The following is a 20,393-nucleotide window of genomic DNA, read 5'->3' as shown; positions in this document are numbered from 1 at the left end:
AGGATAAAATAGAGCGGCTATCCAATCTATCGACGACGTCTTTTGCCTTTCTTAATAGCGGCAACCTTGTTTGAGCTTTTGGCCGAAGGTTACGTAGTATTAAGGCGGAAATGCCGCTGCTCAACTTAACCACTCTCTCAAGGCAAAGCTAAACACCAGCATCATTTCGAATAGAGCCGGTTGAAGACATGAATCTGCCTTGTCCCCGTAAGACGATGGATGGAATCTTGGCAGTTACGCAATGTCTGCGTGGTAAGTCAGGGAACCCACTCCCCCCTCCCTTTTCGCCAGGCCAAAAAGATGCCATCACAACTTGCCCACCAACTTCCAGTTATTAATTAACCACCTCACAATGCCCCTGGCCCCCCCCCCGGCCCCTCGCAGGTGGCGGTGCACCGGAAATTTAAGTTAAACCAAGCTACTCTCTTATTATCTATTAGGCATCATAACTATAAAATGTTCTAACTATCCTAGCCACTGGTCGATTATATATATTATGAGGTGTATAAGAACAGTGTACAACGCTAAGTATTTAGGAGTCTTGAAAAGAAAATTCAAAATAGGCTTATAGACTTATGTGTTCTCTACTTGAATCTAAGCATTGACAATTACACTGTAAGGAAGTTACTAGATGTAGTTTATAAATCATCTCTAAAAGTTGATCGACTACTCATTCGTAGTCTTGTTCATGTTTCCAATCTCGCCAGCTGATAACCTTACTTGTTCTCTCAACATAGATCGGCCCTCATCGGGAGTTTGTGACACTGATGATCATTGAACCATGGCACTTCATTCCATCACTTGGAAGCAACATTGTGATATTGAGCGCCATTCATCTATTCGAACTGTCCAAAACCACGTCATGATTATATTAGGAGCGTCGCAAAGAGTGTGTGCTTGATTCGAGATAATGAGTTTGATAGAAATGAAAAGAAACAGATCGAAGATATCCATCCTCTAACGAGTAAGAGATAAAGAACAAAAAGAATGACGGAAGCCCTGAGACTTATGCCAAATAATCAGATGTACAGCGTGCTTTCCGAGGCTCTCTTGAACACATAAGTGACATCATTTCTTTGTAGTTTCATAAGATGCTCAGAGCCCAGTGGAATACACTTCTTCAAAATAAGTCGCAACGAAGTTCTCGCGAGTCATGAAGCCTCTTTTCCCCCCTAGCCAACAAATTCACATCCAAATGATGTTGTGAAATCGATGTTGAATTCCTCTGTGCCGGTTCCAATGCCTGCAAAGTCAATATCTTCAGGAGCAGAAGGAATCTTTGCGTTAATTCCTGCGTAAATCCCACTCCAGATTCTGTTGTCCTCCTCGTCCTCTCCAAAATGTTGAGAGGTCAGATCATGAGAAAGAGATTCGAAGCTCTCCTGGTCTAGACCAGTCATCATGGTGCATAAAGCTGGCGTATCTTCGCCACGTGAGGACCCCGAAGCTTGATATCTAGGGCCACAAAGCTCTTCATTGCTTGAAGACTGAATGGATCTCTCCACAGCCTGTGAAAATCGGAACTTCCTTCCAAAGATGTGATGAGATTCTTCCATCAGGTATTTCAGAGTATCCTTGAGATTAATTTCTTTCTCCATTTGAACTTGTCGGGTTTCCATAAACCTCGAAACAATCTGGTCTCCTTCGTGCTGCCAAAACTTTTGTAGCATAGAGCTGACTTCTTCTATGACTGTTCCCATGTACGGGTGGTAAGGTCTTGGCTTTGGCTCAAATATCTTGTCCCAGACAGTGTACCATTGCTCCTCCGCTGTATCCTTCCTGCTAACCTTGGATTTGAGAAGGTCTTTTGCGTGTGGTGGAACGAAGTCGAATTCTTCGTCGGTCGAGGAGCACAGTACAGCAGACTGACTCTGCACGTGTTGAGACTGCTCCAGTTCTGTTTCAAACCTCTTGTAGCAAGTCGAGCAGTAGTAGCGAGGCTCCGAGTGTCGCCTCTGGAGGTGTTGCTTCACATCTCGGATCCGAACCATTCTGAGACTTAAGCAGGCCGAATGGCGTACGGCATTGTTTCTGTAGAAGGGACAAGCGAAGTAACGAGCCTTGCCTTTCACGGTGGCGTCGTCGTCGTCGGAGCTCTCATTCATGAGAAAAAAAGGGTCAGACGGCGGTAAAGTGATTCGTTGGCGTTTCGTTGGTGCTTGATCAACTGACACCAACCTTTCCGAGTTGCGTTTGTAACTTGAGGACGCCTTCCCATTCCCAGTAAAATCCACGCAATTTGAAATCTTACTCCTGTTGCCTTCAAAGCCGGGGCTGGATACCGCTGAGTTCCCCAATACCATCCCCTGAAAAGTACCAGAATTCGGAAACGCAAAATCATTATGTCTTGCCATCGGATGACCATCCTGACTTTTTGGCTTCTCAAGACCAAGAAAGTCAGTGGAACATGCCAGTTGAAGTTCCTGCGCACAATCCAGCGAAGGAGATGTCTTAATGGTGGTTCTAGATAGAGTACTCTGCGGCGTCATCCCCTCTAAAGGAGTCATGTCCCAACTTTGCTGAGTGTCTACGTCACCCACTGTATTTTCGAAGGAAAAGATACCTTCTAGGTCGCCTAAAGAAGCTCGTAAGCAATGATCACTTGAATAGGTACGACACAACACCTACTATTCGCATTGTCACCGTTGAGCGGACTCTCTGTATTGGGGCAGAAATCGATTGGCCAGAGAGTTGTGTTGTCGGCGAGGTGAAGCGTTGGTGTGTAAAGATTCGGGGCCAGGTCTTCCTCAGCCATGGGCGAAACCAGAGACGTGGAATCGGGAGAGGCAGATGGAGGATATTTGCTGTCTCTCATTGAGTTGGGCTTTAGCTCGTCCCCCGATCTTGATCGTTGTATTGGTAGCCGATGCTGCAACCGTCTGCTAGCCAAAATATCCGCCGTCGGCAGACTGTGTCCTCTCGACATTACGGCACTCTCGGCTTTCAAATCTGAGGCTACATCTCTCTCCAAGTGAGAAGTATCTTTTGGGCGAAGAGCCCGAGGAGACCGCGGTGATCCGCACGTGCTGTTCAGTGCCTTGACTCCATTCATACGATGATTCTTCATCGGATTTGACCGACAAGAGATACCCTTTGGTGCCATTGAGACTCTAGCAGGCCATGGCTTTGGGTAAACAAATCGGTGCTGCCAGCGAGTCATTTAGGTAGCTGGGGAATTTGGCTTCGAGGTATCGCGATACCTTCGGTATCAGGTTCTACTCAGTGAGGCTGCTGCCAACATTTCAACGAGGCAACCGGTCAGGCAACCAGTCAGGCAATCCGGCGATGATTGTGAATTTTGAATGAGAAATTTGGGGAGCCTTAAAGCACGCTAAGAATGCGGTGCAAGCCAATTTGCGCATTTGCGAGACTTTGACACCGACTAGTCACTACATATATACGTACTACGTCAGCACGCATGCTCCAGCCCCAAGGAGTGCTCACATAAGGCTTCACGGCGGCCCCAAGTATTCTAGAAGAAGCCAGCAAACAATTGCACTCAGTATAGTGGAGTTCAAGACTTCCTTACTTGTAGGAAAAATCTAATTAAGATGGGTGGATAAGCTAACAATGGGTAGTAGTCACTCATCTTTGGCTAGCTGTCAGATGCTGCGCCATGCCTGGATTGATAAAGTATTAACTAATTGAGCTTGGAACGCCTGAAAATGGTTAGTGCAAGGCGTGAACTGTGTCAGGCCATCGCCAGTATTGTGCCCCGGACTTGCCAACCAATGTGTGTGGCGTGGTCGATTCCAACACGCCGTGTAACCATAGTTAGCTTCGGTGTCGGGCCATTGCAGCCCTTTTCTCCACTCCAAGGTGTGGGCTCTGACAGGCACTTTTTAAGGCGTTTTTGAGATATTCTTGGGCCTTGGGAGGTGGTTTCGGAAATATGACAGAGTATCTCGCACTTTCAGTGTTACCAGAAATCTGTCTAAATCCGCCCTGGCATTTCGAGGGGAAAGCGTTCCATCATTCAATCGAGGTTTTTGTGGCATGGCTTTGCCAGATATCTAACTATAAATTGATGCTTGAGCCGCTGCACCCGTTATAATCTTAATGACGAAAGTCAGGTTAGTAAAAGCAGCTACTTCCACAACATCGCAGTGGCGGCAGTGGGCAGCAGTGGGTTACCTGATGTGAGTAAATGGCTACAGTTTATGACAGGTCAGCCATTGCGAAGCTTTGTTGCCACTTGACAATAAGTCTCGAGATCATTTCTCTTTGAAAATGATAGAATGTATGCACAAATATTCCCACATTGTTCGCGCATCACAGCAAAACAAACACGACCCCAAGGATATCAGATTTCACGTCAGTTTAGAGTGCCTTTTTTACACTTTGCTTCATTTAGTCTCACGTGTGTTGCCAATCTTGTGGCTTAGACTGTAGAGCCTGCTGCAACACCAGAGCGTAAGCTGCTGTTATTGGTTGTGCATTTCAACCAGGCTCTCACAAAAGCGCAAAGCGTCCAATTTGGGGGGATCCCATGGTTTTGCAGATGTGAAAAGAACATTTGAGTCTGCTAGAGTCTGTCGTTCAAGAGTGGTTTAAAGGCGTTGAGAGTGGCCACCACGCGCCGTTTTGCAAAGGCAAGGCAGCAAGGCGGCTAGGCGGACAAGAACCAGCCAGAAAGACGGGGATACGAGAACAATCAGCCGTGACACATACTTATACTTGCCAACCGAACGCCTCTCAACTTCTGTGCACTTGTCACAGGCTACGCTTCTTGGTGACCCGCTGAGCCTGATTCGAGTCTGATCAATGCGATACAGCTTGTGTGAATGACCGAGATCTGCACCTGCAATCATGGAGTTGAATAAGAGTATTTTGGGGAAATTCTTGATTCCCTCACTTCTTCTCCTTGGCGCTCTAATCTATCTGAATGGCTTTGTTCTGTGGTCTCGTTTGGCCCAAAGGCCTCGCCTTACGGCTCTCATAGGGCCTGAAGACCAGTTCAGCCACGCCCGTTGCTCGACCACACCTCCCAGTGCTGTATGGTCTGGTAATCGCACTCATTCTGAGATCAACCAAGATCATAAGCTACATGAAATCAGATATTGTGATAAAGCTTTGGAATTCGCCTGCTTCTCCATGCAAAGCAAATCGGAGAGGATTTTTGAAGCGTGTGAATCGTCCTGTAAGTTGTCTTGCAGCACACCCATGGTTCCCCGCATGTTACCCACGTTGTAGCTCACTCCTCTACTTAGTATTATGTTGTCTGTTGATGGTTCTTGGTGGTTACGCTGGCACTGTTCTAGAAACGCTCGCTATGCCTTTTGGGCTTCCATCCTCGCTCGCCAGACAGCCTACAGCCAAGCCCTCCACAAAGATACAGAAGCAGAAGCCGAACAACAAGGCCAAGGGAAAGGTCTCAACTAAGGAAAAGAGGAAGGGGAGAGCTGTTGATGACCCGAAGACACCCGCAGACGGTCCTGAAGACAGCGACCAGAGTGGAGATGATGGCGATTACGACGAGAAGGGCCAGGATTCGAAACGGGGTCGAGACGTGGCCCGCCGATTGATGGGGTGTCCATTCTACAAGCTGGATCCAATAACGCACTATCGCTGTGTCGAAAAGCATAAACTCGTGGGGTTTAACCGGTTGAAACAGCATATCGAGCGATGCCATTACATCACCGAGTTTTATTGTGCGTTTTGCTGGATAAAGTTCAAAAACGCAGCATCCCGCGACCGACACATGCGACTGGAAAGTTGTCAATCTCGTCCTTGGTCCGAGGACTTCATGGGCGATGAGCTTGGTCAACTGCAAAACGATCTGCCTCGGGGTTTAAGCGACGAAGACAAATGGTTCTGGGTATGGGACCATTTCTTCGCGGGGCATCCACGGCCAGAGTCACCGTACGTTGTCGAAGGTATCTGGGAGCCCTTCAGTCTTCTTGTGAGGATCGCAAGAAGCAATGTAACCACCGAAGAGTTTGTGAACTGGGCTCAGCTTCAATACCTCCCGCCTTGGGAAGATGTTCTCGCCCAGTCACTCACCCTACGCCATGAACGCGCTCAGATATCTAGGCGAGTTCCACTCCATTCACAGGGCGACACATCTATTCCGGTGGATAACGACGCACACTTGACGGTTCTGGGATCTACGCTATCAGGACTGAATGGAAATAACAACATTGTTCCCTTTTTATTTCCCACGATGAACTTGGATCCGAATATGCCTTACAGCTCTACATCGACTGGTTTTCTGGAGCATGGAGATCCACAAAGTTTCAACCCAGTGAATTCAGCCAGCCAAAGCAATAACAGGAACCCAGCTATCATGGATATCACAGATAACAGAGCTCCCCATGGAATTCCTCCATCTGACACAGGCCGTCAGATCGGGATGGAAGACATCATCGACTTCGACGGCGGGACGGAAAACTCAGGGGTAGAAGTCAGTACGTCGTCATCGAGACCGTTTGCTTCATAGAGTGCTGCACATGGAGGGCGGTTATCACGCGACAGCGAGTGCCTCAATCTATGTATTGATGATGAAATATGGGAATAAATTCTTGGTGTTGCTGCTTCTTGTTCCGAATTATTCAAACATCAGGCTATCGTGTGTTTGACTTATAAGTACGAGTGGGATTAAATTCTTTGTTTTCATTGTACACACTACCCACCAATGGAATCGATTCTTAATTCGACTTCTTAATACTGATGGTAACCGTTTCCTGCACCAAATCAAACATAGTCAGGGAATGAAAGGCTTCCAATACTCCGATTTCATCCTGATCTTCGGGAAGTAGAACCCCTCTCTCAGATAAGTACTCCTCAATGCATTCCCTGCCCTTATTATTCCAATAATCCCGGACCTTTGACACCTCAAGACCGAGGCCATCTTCGAGGTAAGAAGAGACGCAGGCTGGGGTGTCAGGACAAGCCAACGCACAAATGCGCGTCCAAGTCTCCGCCTCACTGAACCTATTCATCATTACTTTCATGATCTTTTTTAGCTGGTTTCCATCAACACCATCGATTCTAGTAGGGTATTGAGCTTCACAAATCTGTTTGCGAATATGCTCGTCTCTGGCCACCGGTGTTCCGAGAATGATCCGGCATTTAGGGCAATATGGCGGCTTTGTATGGCGTCTTTTGATGTGTTTCACAACATCTTCCATCGATCGCAGATCGTATTCGAGTAAACATTGCTGATATTCATCAGGCTTCATCGTGTAGAAGGGACAAGCGAGGTGGAAATAGCCGTCGATGCGGGATCCGATGCGGATGTTGTTGTGGATATCTTCAATGTCCTCAAAATCTGACTCCTCGCTCACGCAATATGACTTCGAGTCCGCAATCTTGCGCCTTTTTTGTAATTTCCGGCTGTCGGGCGGTGCAATGTATGTCGCTGAACGAGCCCAACTTCGGACTCGTCCGCTGAAACGGCGTAGCAGGCACTCGCGCTCAGACTGATACGGGTGATTCGTGTCTAGGGAAGTTCTGTCGTGTACGTCAATCTGGCTGAATGTTTTCTCTTCCTCCTCCTCCTCCTCCTCCTCCTCCTCCTCCTCTACCTCCTCTTCCTCTTCCTCACCGTCATCGACATTGAGAATCTCTAAGTCTAGAGTCTCATCAGGGTAGCTACATGAGCTGGAAGCATCGTGATGCAACAGACAAGCCGAGGTGATGTGAGGAGATCCAAGCTGGATGAATGAGTATTCATTAGGAGGAGTTCGGCGTTGATTCGATATCTTCCTCTTCTTGGAGGAGTTGTCAATGTTTTGAGACGTCTCGGCATCGATGTCGCGGGCTGCCAGGATCCGACAAGGTCGTGTGTGCTCCAACCCCTGCACTATTTCTTTCGAATCAACTCGAACAAATAGATTCTCCCACATCTGAATTCGTACGCCGAATTGTTTCTCGGGCGTCCGACCGATTTCCAGGATGAGGGATGAGTCTTGCGTTGATGCCCGGGAGTCAAGAACTAGACCCTTGCCACTGAAGTGAACATTGCCGTTGAAAGCAAATGGCTTCTGTGACCAAGGAGATTCGTGTTTATCCGTAAGATGGCGGAATTCGGATGCGGATCGTGGAAGAAGTCCCCGAGCGACTTGGTTATCATTGCTGGTCCAGGCAAAGATCGAGCCATCTATTTCGGCATGAATGATCTTCTTCACAAGGCGAGCGAAGGCCTGATCTAAGCCTTCACCGTATCTGACGGATATGTTAACCCCAGTAATGCCGGCCAAAGAATACGCCGCGTCCTCGGCGCGAGTGGCTTCTCTTCCGGCCGCCCACGACAGTCTGACTCCGATTGCGACCTTTGAGAAGGCATCGCTGTCTGCTAAGATGTTCTTATCGATCCGGGTAACAGTTTGAAGCATATTAAGAAGACCTGGGGACGACTTGGCTCCCTGGTAGTTCCATTCGGCATCGAAAAATTTAACGTTCGAGGGCGCAACCAGCTCCTGGAGTGTCCAGCTTCGCGTCCAGTATCTACAACGGCCCCAAGTTTCCGCTAGTAAAGCAGAGTAAGGCGGAAGGTCGTGAAGATAAACGAAGCTCACTGTTGCCGCTCGCAGGAGGCGAAAAGAAGAGCTAACGGCGTGTTGAAGCTCTAGAGATGAAGTCTCGTCGACACACACAGTACCAACCCAGAGAAATTTCAGGCCGTGAGCGTCTGCCTTGTGACAAGCCCGCAAAACGATGCTGTCAAAGAGCACAGACTTTGATTGAAAAGAGTTTACCTGGCTACCATGATGAGATAATTTCGATGCGTGCGACAGCACGGCGAATGGAGGCGGGTTGTAGTCGGCGAACTCAAGCAACTCGTAAGATTGTGTATGAATGAATTTCATGATAATGGTACGTTTATATTAGCCGCAGAAGGTGTATGTTGGCCGAAGAAGGTGCAGAGACTGTTGAAGCGCAAGATGGGATGGAGGACGAACTTCCTTCACGAGTCTTTTTCTTGAACGTAGACGCTATTTCTATAGTATTTCAAGCTTGGGTGAAGCAGGCATCACCGATGTCTCGCGATGGTAGCCTCCCATAGCTTCGTAATTTCCTTTCAGATACGTCTGAAGCGAATCACAGCGGTTTACGAAGAAGGCACAGAGGTGCTGTGCTTTAAGACGGTCGGTGTAAGACAAGGCAGCTTAAACCAATCGGAGAACTTGTAGCTCCATGTGCCCGCGCAATTGCGCGGGAGTCTTACGGATACTATCCGTAGTATCCGGGCCAATAGGAATGTTACCTCCCACGGACCATGAGCAAACTGGTTTAGGGCCCGCGGTCGAAACCTGGATATTCTTTTGACGCCGTGAAGTGCCCAGGAAAGCCTTGACGAGAAGTCACTTCCGAAATGGTTAGCATTGAGAAACATGAGACGAACATTTGCGTTAGCAATGCATGCGTGCCATTTTCGTGTCTCATCTCTTGCCTCCGTAAGGACACCATGGTCCCATAATTGAAGATTTCCGCGAGATCTCCTTTGTCTCAACGACAACAAAAAGTGTTCACCTAGCAGCCTCGACTCGGTCAGAGAAGAAGAAAAGTGAGCCGAGGATCTTTGGGCAAACGTGCTAGATTGTGGCCAGCCCGGTTACCCGACGTGGGTGATGAATTGTCAGAGTGCTCATTCGAACCGAATCAAGAATCGCCGTTGTCTTTACTTGGTGTTGGATCGAAGGTGAACACCTTCGGACTTCTTTTATTACACTATCAGTCAATCGAGGATCGCTCTGCTGGAACACTTACCAGTCCATATCGACGCAAGACGACGTCGAGTCCATGCTGAAGGAAGACGGCTTCGATCCATCATGTAGGAAGGAGCCTTCGAGTCCGGATTGAATAATCTGTTACATTGACACATGTAAGTGATAGTTTCGACAAATGAGATGATGCCTACCTTTTGTTAGAGTGCATGTCGAAACGGATAGTACTTCCGATCGCAGCGCGACGGTCAAGCAAGAATCTCTCTCCTGCAGTCAACGGTTGTCTCTTGACCGTGAAATTTTGAGGCTCACCTCTTATATTAGTGATGGGGACAGTGCCAAAGTCTTCATTAAGAAAAATGGGACGAGTTGGAGCGACCGTGGCTAGATTCGTCGTGAACAATTAGGTTAGCCCAGGAGCCGACGATGAGACCGAAATGAGGTGTGAGATGGAGGAAAGTTGAGAGCTCGCTCCGTAGACAGAAGACGTCGTGGTGGTGGTGGTGGTGGTGGTGGCGCGGCCAGTGGCCTATGGGTACTCTCTGCTCAATGGAAGGAGCGAGTAGCAGAGCAAGGAGCAAGCCTCCGGAATTTCAAGCAGACTCGTCCCAAAAGATCGCCTGGACTGGACAATAAGATTCAGACAGATGGCAATTGGTAATGCTAGACAGGATGAATCATGTACTCAGGTCTCATTCTCACCCAAGCAGCTTTCAAGAGGTGGCCCTTTCAGGAAGGCGAGCAATTGAAAAATTGAGGACAATCGTGGGAGTAGCAATGCACTTGTGCATGTTCGTTTCTCATCTCTTCGCTTCTTCGCTTCGTAAAGTACATTATAATCCTATGCAATCACGACTCGCTAGCCTTCCGCTGCTTCTCCCGAAAAGAATTGATGGACGAGCTGATACTAGCCTTGGACGAAGAGTGCCTCAACGACCTCCCCGCCACAGACTCGGCACCGGAGCCGCCATCTCCACGATTGATACTACCCTCCCTCGCCAACGGCGACGAGATATCGGGCGTGACAGACCTCGACTCGATGTTGGGACGCTTCGACTTTGTCAACGTCTTCTTTCTTCGCTTCTCCGACGCATTAGAACCGGTGCTAGCTTTCCGACTAATAGTACCATCCCCATCGTCACTGGTCGCGGCCACGGACGGCGTCAGGCTGCGGTTCGAGCTCGTCGAGCTACGGCGGTGCGCGCTGGTGGTGCTGCTACGGCGTCTGTGCTCGCGCTCGATGGCGGCGGCGCGGGGGTGCATCGTCGTCTTCTCCGGGCTCTGCTGGCGGGCAGGCGGCGGACCGGCTCGGTCGACGCGGTGCCACGGCAGCCACCAGAACATGCCCCATCGCTGCTTGGCCACCTGGCGGTCGCGTGCTGCGAGCTTCGTCTGGATGAGGGCGCGGCGCTCGTTCTCCTTCTCCCAGTATTCGGTGCGGTAGATTTCCCAGTTTTCTCTAAATGTAGGCGTGAACGGCTTCGCGAGCAGAAGAAGCTTAACATAGTCTCCGCCCGGCGCGAGGTCCTCCTCGTGGCCTCCCTTTTCTTCGTCTTCGATCAGGGCTGGCAGTGTTGGGTGGCTGTCCGCAGTGAGGCTCAGCTCCTTTTCGACTTCGCGCAGTATGGATGGTTCGACATAGCGGTACGAGGAGCTAGCCGTGTGGGAGAAAATTCCATAGGTCAGGAAGAAGCCAATGGTGGAGAGAAACTCGGCCCACCAAGGTCGTCGGATAATAACCAGCTTAGAGTTGAAGCCTCGGAGGCCTCTGTTGGAGATGGCGAACCAGCGGCGTGGCCACCTAATCCCTCGCTCCCATATTCCTGTGGCCCAGACCAGTATGGCGGTCATGACGCCTCCCATGAAGCAGATCTTCTCAAATGTCTCGACACCCCAATAGACGGAGCCGCCGACTCCTCGACCATCCTCGCGCGGTGCGAAGAAGAGGGCGTAACCGAAACCGCTGATCCATGCCGACAGCAAAGTGAAGAAGAATGTGTGATGGCGGCGGCGGGCGCGAAGCTCGAGGTATTGCGCGCGCAGGGAGGCCTCGAGGATCAGGAGGTTCAGGTAGATCATGGATGGCGAGCTCGGGGTATGGCTCAACGGGTCGCCTTGCTTGCCAGAGTCGGGGACAACGCCGGTCGTTCCGACGGCGGCCTTGGGCTCTTTGCCCGGCGGAGGAGCGCCCTTGACGAGAGAGTCAAGCTCGTCAGCCATGGTTGCGATAGGAAGACCTGTCGTCGCTCAGAGGGATGAAAAGTTTTTCTGTCGTAATGCGGCGGTCAGGTCGCTTCGGGACGGGGAATTGAGAAGTGGAGGGGCCTCGGCAGCCGCAGTCAGCAGCGGTCTGCAGACATACGCGGTGGTCGTGGCGGGGTAGGATGGTGTAAAACTGCAGGTGGACAGAGTGCAGGTGCAGAAGGGGTGAGCTACAAGCAAACAAGGCTGCTTTGCTGCACTGCCCTTTGGAGATGTGAGCTTCTGCGCGTCTGCGTTCTGCTGGTGTTCGAGAAGCAAGGGCGGGAGTGGAATCTGTCAGTGGTCAGATGTCAATCAGGCCGGCCGGTGTGCTTCAACTGGCTGGGGGTGGAAATTCCGCTCCGTCTGGCGGCAGGTGTGGACAGTGGGACGTCATAGCGACAGGCGGGCAGGCGGGGAGGCCCGAGCGAGGGGTGTCGGAACTAGTGCGATAAGAGATTGCGATTGCGATAAGGCCTGTTGGGAGCTAAGAGCTCGACACATGCAAATCGGTTGAAGAATGAGGATTTGACGATGGACGGGGCTCGATTCATGAGGCAGTCAGCTTGAACAGCCAAGGCCAAGGAGCTGCGCAAGCCTCAGTGATATGCAGAGACTGTCAAGATTGCTCGGCTTTAGCTTGACAGCAAAGAGATTATTTCCACATAATTTTGAAAGAACCAGAGTACCTTACTCCGTACATCTAGAGTCATAAACAACTCGATGGCCCGGTCACTGGAGACATCACAGAGAAAAAATGTTTCCTCGTCCATGCATTTGTTTTTAAGCCTCAAGGTCGAAACAAATTCGATAAGCTAAAGAGGAGAGTTTCTTCTCTTCTCATACTGATCTCAATCCCGGTCTGACTGCATGTCTCATGCGAATATTGATGGCATGCGCTAGATGCTACAGTTATCAAGTCATGGTCTGGCCAGGAATCCACGATGCTATTTCATGATTGACCACCCTGGCAAGCCCCCATCCAGAATGTTGCCTACATCGAGCAAGCGTCCCTTTGATTGCGCAAGGTGCTGGAGCGAAATTAGACTGTCAGCTTCAAGGCAGCGTATGACTGGGCCGTCCTACGAATGTACAATGGAAAATCAGCCATCCAGCGGGGAATCGGGGCTTGTTGGTCTCTTACCGCCGACACGGCTCAATGCAATAGCCGCCCCACTCTTCAGCCCGCCAAACTCCGGGTGCTAAGTCCATGAACCGATCCGCATCCCGTCCCTGGGGCACGTTGTTTTCCCCTTCGTGCCAATTCTCCTCAGTCCTCACACAGTGACCCCTGCCTGCCTACGCCCCTGTCACTCAACTGCTCAACAAGCTTGTCGGTTTTTTACGGAGCCGTTGGCATTCCGGCCGGGGCACCTGGTTTGTCTCGCCCCCCCTCCCACCTTTTGCAGCTTTGCCCACCCCATTCGTGCTATTCCACGCCCACCGTCATCTTTGTTCCTGTCCGTCCCCCTCTGCCACATCTTCGCGTCACCACTGTACCTCGACACCCGCCCTTCACAACGGTGTCGCCGTTCCTTTCGTTACTGCACCTGCCTTGTCTTGGAAGGATTGCTAACCCGGCGTTTACTGGATCTATCCATCTATCCCGCTCCGTCGCCCCGCTCCGCTTCTTTGCTGACTGATGAGTCGTCGCAAGTTTCAGAACATCCGCGCTCCGGACACACACATCCGCCTCTTGCAGCCACACTGACTGACTGACGCCTTACGCTACTTTTATTTTGCGACTCTTGTATATAGACGGTTGCCCCCGTCGCCACCAAGCCCAGCAGTATCCGGCATGATACACCACCAAACTGCTTCTTCTGTAGTGAACGGGTCGCGACTCAAATTTGCTTCCTCGTTAATTACATCGTCCTCTGCAAGCGTCAAGTCTCCCGCTCCCAGCATCCGAGCATCTTCTGAAGACTCCGTTCCTCGCCGATCCCACCAAACCATGGCTGCCGCCGCCACCGCACCCCCCGCCGCTCCCAATGCGACAACTCGTCCCCCGGGCACCTACTTCCCTCTGGGATACAAAGATGCTGTCTATCAATGGGTAAGCTAATTCACAAATTCACGTTCAACTAGTTTAGGGGGCAACGTCGCTAACAAAAAGTCCGCAGTGGACAAGTGTAACTCCGCAAATGGCCGAACGCAACGTCCTGTCACACATCCCTTACCTCAAAGAAGCACGCGAGAACGCTTCCCTAGACTCTACCAAACCAGACCCCTTTGGACAGCGAGTATGGAAGTCGCAAATGGTTGAGCTCTCCGGCAAGAATCGTGCCCTCAATGAATATTCCATCGAGCGCGTCGGCGAGGAAGTGGACAACAACCTCGTCATCCTCCACGGCTACGGCGCAGGCCTCGGTTTCTTCTACAAGAATTTTGAGCCCCTCTCCCGGCCAAAGGGCTGGAAGCTCTACGCCCTTGACATGCTCGGCATGGGCAACTCGACGAGGCCGCCGTTCAAGGTCACCGCCAAGGACCAGGAGGGCAAGACCCGCGAGGCCGAGGCCTGGTTCATCGACGCCCTCGAAGAGTGGCGGAAGAAGCGCAACATTGACAAGTTCACCCTCGTTGGCCACTCCCTCGGCGGCTACCTCTCCATCGCGTACGCACTCAAGTACCCGGGCCACCTCAAGAAGCTCATACTCGCCTCGCCGGTCGGAATCCCCGAGGACCCCTACGCGGTCAATGCAGCCATGCCCGAGCCCGAAGAGTCGACCCTCCAGAACGAATTTAGCCAGGACCAGAATTCGATCACCAGTGACGACCGAAACTCAGTCACGTCACGGAACAACAAGCCAAACGCGCCCAAGCGTCCACTTCCCGGCTGGCTCGTCTGGCTCTGGGACGCAAACGTCTCTCCCTTCAGCATCGTCCGCTTCACCGGCCCCCTCGGCCCCCGCTTCGTCTCCGGGTGGACGTCCCGCCGCTTCAACCACCTGCCCCAGGAAGAGTCCCAGGCTCTGCACGACTACGCCTTCTCCATCTTCCGCCAGCGAGGCAGCGGCGAGTACGCCCTGCCCTACATCCTCGCCCCCGGCGCCTTCGCCCGCAGCCCCATGGTCAACAGGATAGACGGCGTCGGCCGCCAGGTCATTGAGAAGAGCACCGGCGAGAAGCTCAGGGAGACGGGCATCCCCATCGTCATGATGTACGGCGAGAGCGACTGGATGGACAAGAAGGGCGGCATCGCGGCGGCGGAGAAGCTGAAGCAAGCCAGGCTTCAGGCGCTGCTCAACGGCACCGACGACGAGAAGAGACGGGAAAATGGGTCGGCCAAGGTTATCGAGGTTTCAAAGGCGGGTCACCACCTTTACCTCGACAACGCCGACGAATTCAACGAGTATCTCCGCAAAGAGATGGAGGACGTGGAGAAGAGCAAGCTATAGAGGTCGTGGATCATGTTCTGGTGTGGTCGTTGAAAAGATTCGGCAAGGTTCACACAGCCTTGACAGCCAAAGAGGCATGTTTTGCGGCGTTTTTCGGGAGGTGCATTGCATGACAATAGATCGAGCCTGAGTATGGCCGATGGGAATATCCAGTGGGAGCGTTTGGCTTGGTATAATAGAGTCTGTTCAACCGGCTTATCTAGATAACAACTACAATTGTATGAAGTTTCAATTTCACCTTCATCGTCTGCGCTATTGAAAATTGTAACGAGGATTTCCGTATTTCAACACCACCACCACCACCACCCCGACAAAGGGGGACGGAGACCGGCTCACACACATGGTCGGCCCCATATATCCCGGGCGCAGCCGAACACTTTCGCAACGTCGGCCGACGTCAACCAGGCACAAACTAGAGAGACAAGAAGTACACGACCGTGAATGGAATATCTCCTCGTTTCAGGATGAATCATCATCGCAACTGTTAGGGTTCATTGCCAATGATTACACATGGCCATTTAAACAACCCTTCGATATGCTGCAAATTAACAACTTTTATCACTCAAAATTATTTCCTCAATTTATGTATCAACTCACCCCTTTTTCGAAGCAGTGTTTGCAGTTTTGATGTTTGAAAACATTAAGCCAAGCTATCAATGAGCCAGTTCCAGTACTCACGTAAGTCAACATTCGCAAACTGCCATAATGCGCCTCGAAAGCTCCCATCATCTCTCACGCCTTAATGCCGGCGCAGTGATTCACTGCTTCTTCGCCTCAACTACCCAGCTCACGTGTCGACCTAGGCGAAGGCTAGAATCTCTCGCCTAAGTCCTCGAAACCTGCGTGATCATTCATCTCATATTGTTTGCTCGCTTAAAATCGTCAAATGGGCGGCCTCTGAATAGGTGGCCGACCCAGCACCCTCGCCGCTTTGCATATAAACCTCCCCTCTGCCGACTCATCACGACCCCTTTTCGGTCCATCATTCACTTCGTTCAACACATTCCAGCATTCACTGAAAGTCAGTCAACCCGGTATCTGGATATTTCTTGACCGGCAAACACCTTTCGCTTCTTCAGCTGTCATCTCACCGCGGCATCGTCATTCAGTCACGCAGGCCAAACATCAAGATCAGTCATCGGCTGGCAGTCCTGCTTCCCCTGTCTTCGTCAAGGCCAGGCCCTCTCCGCCTCTCACCGCTCTCAACAACCATTGCAAACACTGCTCAAACTTCACCATGTCTGGCCCCTACAGCCAGTTCGTCGACGTCCACGCCGACTGGGATCCGTACATGTTTGAGGACAGATTCAACCAGAACATATCTCTCTTCGGCCATAACGAGTACCAATCGCCGTACAGCAACCAACCCTTCCCCCAGACCACGAGCAACGACTACATCCAACCCCCTCAACAACAGACGCAAAACGAAACCGAAGCACCGCCAGCAAAGCGCCTCCGCTCCCGCGCCCTCCGTAATGCAAACCCCCCTCGCTCCACAACACCCGACGTCGAACCACCCTACCACCTCCAGCTCTTCTGCCCCCACGCCCTCCCAGGCACCGTTTCCTCCCTCCTCACCGCGTCCCTCCAGATCCCGCCCACCGCCACCGCCCAAGAGCGCGCCCGCCGTGAATCCGAGATCCAACAAATCTTCACCACCGCCAAACAAACCACCCTCCCGCCCCCTTCCCCCCGCGTGAAGAACACAACCCGCACCGCCTCCTCGTCCCTCGCAAAAATCTACAAAATCCGCGCCGCCCCGGTCCCAACCGAAATCGCGCACCTCCCGCCCCCGCCCGTCCTCGGCTCCTACATCAAAATCGACCCAACCGTCCCCGAAGGCCCCGCACGAGCCGAGGCGGTGGAGTACAACAACACCCTGGCGGCCGCGCGCCTCAGGAACCTCAAGGACCGCAACAACGTCGCCGCGCTACGGAGCCGGAACCGTCGTGACAGGGCGGCCGTGATGCGCGCCGAGGACATATGCCACACGAAAGCGGAGTGCCGGTACTGGCGGGCCAAGGCTATCGCCGCGGGCGTTGACGCCAGCGCTTGGGAGGATTTGCCCCTGGTGGTGAGGGAGGCTGTCGCGGCGGACTATCGTATTGACGCGTTGGACTTTTTCCAGGATGTGCCGAGGGGTGAGAATGCGGGTGAGGCTGCTTCGATGCCCGGGACGCCTATGATGGCTCCGTTGAAGAGGAAGCTGCCTGCGCAAAGAAAGTGATTTTTGAGGGGAGGAGAGGGGGCAGATGTCGTTGGGGAGGTGCTGTTGGATTAGGAGCGAATGGAGGAACGAATTGCGTGATTTGGTTTTGCGAGGATCCTTGTTATGCTTTGCTCTCTTCGCGAGTTTTGCATCAGCAGGGAAATTCCTTTCGGTTTTGAGGCGGAGTACTGTATATGAGGAGAAAAGGCAGGAGTTTGACAGCCATTTCAAAGGCGTTGATGGGTCTGTTCACAGCTTAATTATTAATTCCACTGCTTCAAGAGCACGTACATGACCTTACCCTCGGTGATACGAAGAACATGCCTGGCTTGGACTTTGCCTTTTGTCTCCTTCAGGATCTTCTCAGCAGAAAAGTCCGCCTTTTCGGTTGTCGAAGAACGTGATTCACGTCAGGGAGGTTGCCAATGCCCTTGCAGCGACATCGTCATAGGCTCCGTGTAAAAGAGAGAAAGACAGAAAGAGAGCCCAACGTCAACATACTTGCCTGTCATGTAGGAGGAGCCTTCCGGCAGCCTGACGAGGGAGTCATCGATATACGGGCGAAGGCTAGATGTATGTAATGTGTAGTAGTTTGTTATGACAACATGGGTGCTCCTGCCGAATTTCTTTTTGGAAAGAACTCTTAATTGAAAAGGCAGGCCAAAGGCAGGCAAAAGGCATCAACGAAGGAAGGAAGGAAGGCGGGTGCAGTCATGCGGGCAGTTCACGTAAATAAGATTAGCTACTAATGATAGCCAGTGGTATCTCTCATCAAAACCATCAAAAACCCATATGATACCCCTCTATCGAGACATTTGAAAGCCTGACTAGCAACCAAGAGACAGCAGTGGCCGTGTCATTTCCTCATGTAAACCGAAAAACTCCATTCATAACCAAGTCCCGATCCGATCCAAGCAAAGAGTACCTTATTATAATTCTTTCCCCATCTGACTCGCGAACCCCGATAAACTAGTTTGCCACTTGTCACATCTGCAACCCGCCAACTCACGGCTCATTGACGGATGGGCGAGACCGCGACTTGCTCTCCGCCTTGATACTGCCCATCTCCGAGCCATGGCCCGTCGAAACGCCGTAGCAGTCCGGATCCGAAAGACATCCCTTGATGTAGTAGAACAAAACAATCGTCATCAGAACCCTAACATTTCTTCGTCAGTAAGTGAATCTCTGGCGCACGCTCGAGGCTCAATGGCTTATGGGTTGCGACTACGCAAAAACGATAAAAAAGGGATAAAAAAAAAAAACCGCCTCAAACTCACCAGTTCACGGCGCCAACGGCAGCGGCACCAGCCATGCTCCCTCCGTACCGCTTCTCCTCCGTCGTGGGACCAAAGCAGGTCCCCTGAACGCACGTGTCGCCCAAGAACAACGCCGCGATGCTCGCGGACCACGCCCAGCCCGACAGCCAAAAGAGGCAGTTTGTGCCGTAGCCGATGAGGACTGCGATGCGGAAGTAGAGGTGCGCCGCGAAGCGCTCGACGATCATGGCGCCGCCTAGAACGAGGAGGGTGAAGAGAGACTAATGCGAGTACATGTTGTGTCAGTAAATGTGCTACTTGCTGTGGCTCCTTGAACGCCATGAAAACGCTGTTCATAGAATTGGCGTAAAGTGACTTTTGTACTCTATTTGGTGATTTGAAGAGGAAGGGAAAAAAAGGGGGGTCCCGAGGTGGTGAAAACATACGACAAAGAGCATGAAGCCCGGCGGTCCGGTGTAGCTACTCGAATAGGCGCCGAGCAGCGACAGGCAATATCCGCACGCAGCGACGACGGCGAGTGAGAGGACTAGGATGACGACGCGGACGATGGAGAAGAACATTGGCGTCGGCGGAGCGCCCTTGCCCATGAGGCCTCTGATGTTGTTGGTGCCCTTCATTTTCGTCGTTGCTTACTTTCCCAGCGCCGAGTTTGGTTTTCTAATTTCCTATCTTCGGGACAAGATTGATCTGCCGTGTTTATATCCTTGGTGAATTTGGACGGAGGTGGGGATTCCAGGTATTCGGAATAGCTTCACTTTGGTGCTTCTTTGTAAACTAAGTAGTTGTAGGTAGTAAACACTGTGGAATATCGAAGCAGCCGAAAACAGACACAAACGAAGGTGAATGGACGTAAATAGGATGCATCAAACCAGAAAACAGAGAAACAGGCCATCGACACGCGCATTGGGGGGGGGACGTCCGTTTCCCCTTATACCCATACTTGCTTCAGCTGCCGACGTAATAAAGGAGGTGTTCACTCCCTCCTTCAAACACGCCCAGTCCGTGGTCTTGCATGACAACGGCCCCAACCCAAGAGATTTGATCAAGATTTGCACACTGCAGGTCTGCGCCACACAAAATAAAAAAATAAAAAAAATAAAAGGCAGAGAGACAGAAGACTGCTGCCGGCAGCGCAATGACAATGCCTGGAGAAAGAGCAGGGAGTCTGATCCCCTCATCGGCTGAACGACGCTCGGTCGCGCGCACGCTGAAGTAGACTGAATGACGGATGATCGACGGACAGGAAACGCACTGGGGGGAACAAAAAAAAGGGATGCATCGATGCATAAACCACCGTCATTCCCAAATGCAGGGGCCTCTGCCGCCCCCTACGAGATCTGATTGGTTCTATCAAAGATGGTTCCTGGTTTATGCTCCTCTCAGTCCCTTCCACAAGACCCCAGTCATCGCGGCAGTGCAAGAAGCCCAGACACCGCACCAAGCATACGCTCGTCGATCAATGGACCGGGATTTAAGGTAGTCTTCAGGGGACGGCCCTATCGATATGCTGTAATCGATGCAGGCTGACACAGACCCCAGAGGCAAATGAGCACTATCGAGTCGAAACGAATTCGATTCTGAACGAACGATTACTACGTAT

The 20,393-nt window shown here is 51.6% G+C and overlaps 7 protein-coding genes across 7 annotated transcripts; 3 read left to right on the top strand and 4 right to left on the bottom strand.

The window, feature by feature from the left end:
* Nucleotides 1-1,172: 1,172 nt before the first annotated feature.
* On the bottom strand, nt 1,173-2,105 carry CORC01_11843 (uncharacterized protein; the record flags this gene model as incomplete). Its single annotated transcript, XM_022623465.1, has 1 exon — nt 1,173-2,105. The coding sequence occupies one exon, from the start codon at nt 2,103-2,105 to the stop codon at nt 1,173-1,175; it is 933 nt and encodes a 310-aa protein (XP_022470005.1).
* A 3,167-nt stretch (nt 2,106-5,272) lies between these two features.
* On the top strand, nt 5,273-6,439 carry CORC01_11842 (uncharacterized protein; the record flags this gene model as incomplete). Its single annotated transcript, XM_022623464.1, has 1 exon — nt 5,273-6,439. One exon carries the CDS (start codon nt 5,273-5,275, stop codon nt 6,437-6,439), a length of 1,167 nt encoding a protein of 388 aa, XP_022470004.1.
* A 208-nt stretch (nt 6,440-6,647) lies between these two features.
* Nucleotides 6,648-8,810, bottom strand: CORC01_11841 (HET domain-containing protein; the record flags this gene model as incomplete). The annotated part of the gene is made up of 1 exon (XM_022623463.1): nt 6,648-8,810. The coding sequence occupies one exon, from the start codon at nt 8,808-8,810 to the stop codon at nt 6,648-6,650; it is 2,163 nt and encodes a 720-aa protein (XP_022470003.1).
* A 1,707-nt stretch (nt 8,811-10,517) lies between these two features.
* Nucleotides 10,518-11,888, bottom strand: CORC01_11840 (uncharacterized protein; the record flags this gene model as incomplete). The annotated part of the gene is made up of 1 exon (XM_022623462.1): nt 10,518-11,888. The coding sequence occupies one exon, from the start codon at nt 11,886-11,888 to the stop codon at nt 10,518-10,520; it is 1,371 nt and encodes a 456-aa protein (XP_022470002.1).
* A 1,975-nt stretch (nt 11,889-13,863) lies between these two features.
* CORC01_11839 (uncharacterized protein) lies at nt 13,864-15,307 on the top strand (the record flags this gene model as incomplete). The annotated part of the gene is made up of 2 exons (XM_022623461.1): nt 13,864-13,965; nt 14,033-15,307. The coding sequence occupies 2 exons, from the start codon at nt 13,864-13,866 to the stop codon at nt 15,305-15,307; spliced, it is 1,377 nt and encodes a 458-aa protein (XP_022470001.1).
* A 656-nt stretch (nt 15,308-15,963) lies between these two features.
* CORC01_11838 (uncharacterized protein) lies at nt 15,964-17,534 on the top strand (the record flags this gene model as incomplete). Its single annotated transcript, XM_022623460.1, has 2 exons — nt 15,964-15,985; nt 16,387-17,534. 2 exons carry the CDS (start codon nt 15,964-15,966, stop codon nt 17,532-17,534), a joined length of 1,170 nt encoding a protein of 389 aa, XP_022470000.1.
* A 987-nt stretch (nt 17,535-18,521) lies between these two features.
* CORC01_11837 (uncharacterized protein) lies at nt 18,522-19,410 on the bottom strand (the record flags this gene model as incomplete). The annotated part of the gene is made up of 3 exons (XM_022623459.1): nt 18,522-18,672; nt 18,794-19,053; nt 19,219-19,410. 3 exons carry the CDS (start codon nt 19,408-19,410, stop codon nt 18,522-18,524), a joined length of 603 nt encoding a protein of 200 aa, XP_022469999.1.
* Between the last annotated feature and the right edge of the window lie 983 nt (nt 19,411-20,393).

The sequence above is a fragment of the Colletotrichum orchidophilum genome (assembly GCF_001831195.1).
Source record: "Colletotrichum orchidophilum strain IMI 309357 chromosome Unknown Scaffold_135.1, whole genome shotgun sequence".
Taxonomy (NCBI): domain Eukaryota; kingdom Fungi; phylum Ascomycota; class Sordariomycetes; order Glomerellales; family Glomerellaceae; genus Colletotrichum; species Colletotrichum orchidophilum.
The sequence above is the reverse complement of the archived record's forward strand: the minus strand, read 5'-3'. Positions and strand labels throughout refer to the sequence as shown.